Source organism: Channa argus, chromosome 2, assembly GCF_033026475.1.
Source record: "Channa argus isolate prfri chromosome 2, Channa argus male v1.0, whole genome shotgun sequence".
NCBI classification, from domain to species: domain Eukaryota; kingdom Metazoa; phylum Chordata; class Actinopteri; order Anabantiformes; family Channidae; genus Channa; species Channa argus.
The window spans coordinates 30869698-30875697 of NC_090198.1; the positions used below are offsets into that span (position 1 = coordinate 30869698).

Genomic DNA, 6000 nt, shown 5'->3' on the forward strand with positions numbered 1-6000 from the left:
CTATGGGAAAAAAAAAGTTGTTGAATTTTGATACGATTTGGTGCAGGACACAAAAACACCACAGAATGATGTGTGAAAGGTCAATTTGGCAATTTAATTATTAAAAAAGAAAAAACTGCAAAAGGAATTAAAACCAAAATCCACATCACTGATTAAAGGTTCATCTGCAGCTTTAATACTAAATAAACTCAAACAGGTTTTAATAAGTGAATGGCCTGTGTTGACATAAAATATATAAAAGCAACACACAAATTCATAAGCTTCATAAAGTAACGGATGATGAAAACACAATTTTTAAATCAAATGTCTGTACAGGAGAAATCATTATCATCATCATCTGAAGTTTTTTTTAATTTGTACAAATCTGGAAGAAGTTCTAAAATTTTTAAAATACATAAATCATATAGAGAAAATATTTAATGACAGTTTAATATAAATTGTTAAAGTGTTTTTTTAAAACACATATTTACATTAGTAGAAAACCAAACTCACTTTAAATAACAACCTGTATAATTTTATACATATATTTATATTATATTTATAATGTTCATATTGTAATAATTAAAACTATTAATTGAATTAATAGAAACAGAGGGTTTCTGTCTCTTATTCATGGGATTATCAGCTCAGGGGTCAAAGGTCAGACGTGTCAAAGTGGCTGTTTGGTGCATCCCCCTCTCCCCTCAGCTCCTCCGGGAACATTAAAGCTGCTCCGGTGTAAATCCTCCCTCTGCGCTCTTTCTAATCACATGTGAAACAACACAACATAACATATGCTGCCTTTTATTCAGCTGATCATTAATTATGATCAAGATTTAAAATGATAAAAACCACTGAGATCTGAAGCAGAAAACCCTTAAACGTTTAATCTTTTGTTGACTATTGATCGTTCCGACTGACACGGATAATAAAATGTCAAAATCAGTCATAAAAATTAGGGCTGTAAAAAATATCAACGTGACAAATCGGTGAAATGCTATTTTTATTATTGATCCTGTTAATATGCTGATAATCACCTGATAGTTATAATAGGCTCAGTATTACTGAAGTAGTATGTGGTGAGTACTAATGGTATCGTTTGCATTATTATTATTATTATTTTAATTTTATTACTATTAGCATAATAATAATAATAATAATAATAATAATAATAGTAATAATGTCTGACGGTATTATAGTAATTGTCGTATTTATATAAAAAATAACGAAATAAAAATAAACTCTTAAATTCTGTCGCTTCTGTGAAACAATGCTGATTTGTTTGATTTATTTTTAAAAGCTTTGTAAATTTGAAAAAACTAAATTCGATAATTAATGACTTAAGTCTGAAACTGTGGATTTAAGTCACCGAAAAATATAAAAACTGTAGGATTTACCGGTAACATAATTTAACGGATCATAATTAATTTATAATTAGCTTTAACATGTCAGTAAAACCAAATTTCGGTTGAAAATTTTACAAAAAATAAAATGGTAATAAATTAAAAAATGATTCCAAAAAACAAATGTCCGTTAATCTTCTTTCTGTCCTTCAGTCCTGATGGAAATTAAATCCAGTTACAGGTCTTCGGACCCTCAAGAAAGAGAAGCGGATTTAAAGGAAAATCATTCGAATTTAAAGGAAAATCAAGACAATTTAAAAAGTGTCTTTCAGCGGAAGTTTGTGTGAGAATCAGAACTGAGGACACATTTGTTCTGCAGACATTGACGTCACCAATAACTTGTGCGTATAAAGATAATTACTGTGTTTTCTAAAATGAGTGAGAAATCATTTTACCGCATTTCTTCTTTTACAAAATCTGTATTTCATCTCGGTGCCGTGTGAGCGCAGCAGCTGGAAAAGGAAAAAAGACAAAACAGAAAGAAAACAAATGACATTAAAGCGGCTCAAAGAGCGGCTCTCAGCGGCTCTATTTGTCAATGCAAATTGGTGAGGGGCCCAGCCCCCCCCCCCCCCCCCCCCAGCCCAGACACACACACACACACACACACACACACACACACCTAGACAAACACACACGGACGTACCTCCGCAGCGCTTCTTCGTCAGACACACCACCGACACTCAGGACACTTCCTGGGCTTTTCTCAGCTCTTTTTGTCGCCGCGGGTTCACGTGAAAATGATTCGCGCTGGCACCGTGCGTCCATGTAAATACGTGTAAATGAAGGCACACTGTGCCTCCGTCTCCCCCTGGGCCCCCTCCCTCCCTGCTTGCGCCCTCCTCCTCCTCATGGCTGTGATCATGTGATGGTGAAGAAGTGGCCCATTAATGAAGCTCCTCTCCGGGGGTCTTTTCTGCTCCTGTCACAGCGTCCGACCCGCAGACGGAAGACACGGGAACAGGGACATGGAGGAGGCAGCGGCCGCTTAGCGCAGCTCAGCAGCGGTGCAGGAGGAGGACGGGACCGCGCTGCACCTGCAGCAGACAGGGAGGAGGAGGAAGAGGAGCAAGCAGCAGCTCTCGTTCAACTTTCCTCCAACTTGTCGGCGGAGTTACCGCGCGTGTAAAAGCCGGGACCATGCGCCAAACACCAGGCAAGTTTCTTTTCGTGACTTAAGGTGTTTTAAAGAGTTGGAGCTCTTTGGACTAAGTTAGTGAAAAGTGAGCTGAGTCTTTTCTACTCTCTGCGGACTGAACTGACTTCACCCGGTCCGGTCCGGAAGAATAATGCCTCGCCCGGGAAGGAACACGTACAGCGACCAGAAGCCTCCGTACTCGTACATCTCCCTCACGGCCATGGCCATTCAGAGCAGCACAGAGAAGATGCTGCCCCTCAGTGAGATTTACAAGTTCATCATGGACCGGTTCCCGTACTACCGGGAGAACACGCAGCGGTGGCAGAACTCCCTGCGGCACAACTTGTCCTTCAACGACTGCTTCATCAAGATCCCTCGCAGACCGGACCAGCCCGGTAAGGGCAGTTTCTGGGCTCTGCACCCGAACTGTGGCGACATGTTCGAAAACGGGAGTTTTCTGCGGCGCAGGAAGCGCTTCAAAGTGGGCAGCATGCAGGCCACAGACCCACTGGCCCCCAGCAAGCCGCAGGACGCCGCCCACTACCTGCAGCAGCAGGCCAAGCTGCGGCTCAGCGCGCTGCACGCCGCCGCGCACCTCCCGCAGATGCCGGGCGGATACAACCTGGGCTCCGTGTCTCAGCCGTCCAGCTTCAAACACCCGTTCGCCATTGAGAACATCATCGCCAGAGAGTACAAGATGCCGGGCGGGCTGGCGGCCTTCTCCACTAGCGGGTACCCGCTGCATAACCAGCTGACCCCGGCCTGGCCGCACATGTACGGCTCCGGGATGATGGACACCGCGGCTCCCATCTCCATGGCCCACAGCGACTACTCTGCCTACGGGATGCCGCTCAAGTCCATCTGTCACGGCGCTCAGACGCTGCCCGCCATCCCAGTGCCCATCAAACCCACGCCCGCCTCGGTGCCTGGGCTGCCGGGGCTGCCCACACACATCCCGGCTTTCCTTGCGAACTCGCCCCAGTCTCTTAGCCCCACATCGCCGCAAACGGCGACCGGACAGAGCAGCCCGGCCGCCCCCGGAGAGACTCTGCCTTCCTCGGCCTCCGTGGCACTGCAGTCAGCGGTGACGGTGCACTGACGGGAGTCTGACTTTATTCTCCTTTTCTATCAAAGAAAATCCTTTAGAAGTGGAAAAAACCCACAAACTTCTTCAACTCCAAAGCAGCGTTTCATCCCCAGGACGCAAAGTGCGAAACATGAGTCGATGATTTTAATTTTTTCTGAACCGAACGAATTCTTGCTTTTCCATCGTGTAAAGTAACAGCGGGTTGACCTCTGACCTCCAGAAAACAACGCAAGTAGTTTAGCTGTGAAGATGTCATTAATTCCAGACTCCTATGAGAAACTAGAACGGTTATGTCCATGTTTGGATATTTTCCTCACATTCCTTCACAGCAGCTGAGCGCGTTGAAGGACTCAGCTCGAGTCGTGACAGATTGTCCCCATCTTTTGTGTCTGGAGCCTTTTCTTCTCTAAGTGAAAGAAAAGTCTCAGATTAATGACTTTTTAAGAATCTGTCTCTCCCCGTGGGCCTCTCTGCCGTTTCTCTCTGCTCCACACACAAAAGTGAAACCGTTAAAAAAGTTATTTTCCCACTTTAAGAGGTTTTGCTACAGAAATCTAAATATGAGCAACGGACATCAACAGGAAAATGCCAACAGGCATTTGTCAAACCAAATAATAATCGTCGTTCATTGTGAACAATCACAGAGGTGAGAAGATAAAATAAGACTTACAAATCATATATTTATGGTTCTGCACAGTTTAAAAACCACTGGAGATATTTGACCTCGAATGCAAGGATCTACTGTCTCTGAAGCACTTTTTAAAAAATGAAATCTAGATGTTTTTTATTCAGTAGCTGACAGTGACAGTTAAATTTAAAGGGTTTTGTGTTCAATGACCTGCTTTCTGTGTATTTGTACTGCTGCATGCTCCAGTGTCTGAAAAAAGAGAAATATTTCATTTTGTCAGTTGTTTGTAAGTTTTTTCTTTTTGGGCTGAAAGCATGAACATGAACAATGGGCTTTTTGTTCCCTGCGCTCGGTCTGCTCATTCACTTCCATTAAAAAAACCTTCAAAATACAGAGAGAAGACTGTTATTCACCTGCGCGCGCACACACACACACACACACACACACACCATAGATTGTTCCTGCTTCACCTCAGGGTTCCTTTTTGGAGACTTTAAAAAATGCTTTATTCCCACTTATCTGACCACCGGAGGTTCTGTGTTTTTTTTTTTTTTGCAAAAATCATTCAGTAATTGAAAAAAAGCTTACAACAATTAAAGAGTGTTGGATAAAGTGACCTTGTACAAAATGTACATCTTAAATTGCTAAAGTACAATAATAATAATGCACCAACAAATTAGCAGAAAACTGATAATATTCCTCTCAGATTTCTCATTGTGATGTGCAAAATATTTCAGTCATTTATAAGAAAATTAAAAAGAAACAGAAAATATTTTCATTATGGAAATATGGCCTGATTCATGAATTAGGTGATATTCGCTGATTAAAACTCAAATTCAATATGTTAACATCAGATTCACGTTCCCCGCGGCAAACAGGACGTCGTAAATCGAAATCCTCCCGCTCCCGACAACATCAGTGTGAAACATTTGTGTTGGTTCCACAGTGAAGTGATTGTCGCTGATGCGTCTGCTGCCTCAGTTTTTACATCACGTGTGTCAGATGTTAGAAACATATTTAACTATAGAAACAAAAACCACATATGCATTTTACACGACATGATCAAGAATTTTCAGTGCACCAAAAAAAAAAAACTTGAATGAAAAAGAATAATAAGGTATAAGAGCAGCTACTCCTTTATTAAGTTACTGCCTCTGCTGTAATAAACTATGACCTGATTTGACAGGAAGGTAAAATAATACTGTTATGCTGATGGATTAATTGATAGACTCAGGCAATGACTGATCAGTTATTTCAATTGAATTTTAAAGCCTTTTTATTCAATTCAACTATATATAGCAGCGATTCACAACTAAATCATCTTGAGTGGACACTGTGGAATAAATCATCTGCAAGTTCTCGGACTGGAAATGATAAATTAGGAAACTTGAGACGCTGATTTCAAGGCTCAAGTCTAATTAAAGCTTAAAGCAGTGACTGAAATCTGCTGTACGTGCGGCTTTTAACTTGTGCTACAAAGAAACCAAAAAGAAAAACAGAACCACAATAAAAGTCCTCGTTTGTTCAAATTCCATCCCTGCAGGATCACACAGCCTTCACATGCCTGTCCTCACTGTCCAACATGGATCTTTCAGCTACATGGGAGCTAGCCTGGATCAGCACCCAGACAAAGCTGGTAGCTGCCCGGGGGCCAGAGGCCCCAGGTTATTCACACATAACCGAAGTCTACATCAGCTGCACACTGAAGTAATTATCAGCCCACAGGTGCAGCTGGTGCTTCTGGTTTTAAAATCTATTTTAAACA

General features: G+C 42.0%; 1 protein-coding gene across 1 annotated transcript; it reads left to right on the top strand.

The window, feature by feature from the left end:
• Positions 1–2034: 2034 nt before the first annotated feature.
• LOC137107830 (forkhead box protein B1-like) lies at positions 2035–4635 on the top strand. The gene has a single exon (XM_067491883.1). The coding sequence runs from the start codon at positions 2672–2674 to the stop codon at positions 3617–3619; it is 948 nt and encodes a 315-aa protein (XP_067347984.1). The 5' UTR covers positions 2035–2671; the 3' UTR covers positions 3620–4635.
• Positions 4636–6000: the final 1365 nt, after the last annotated feature.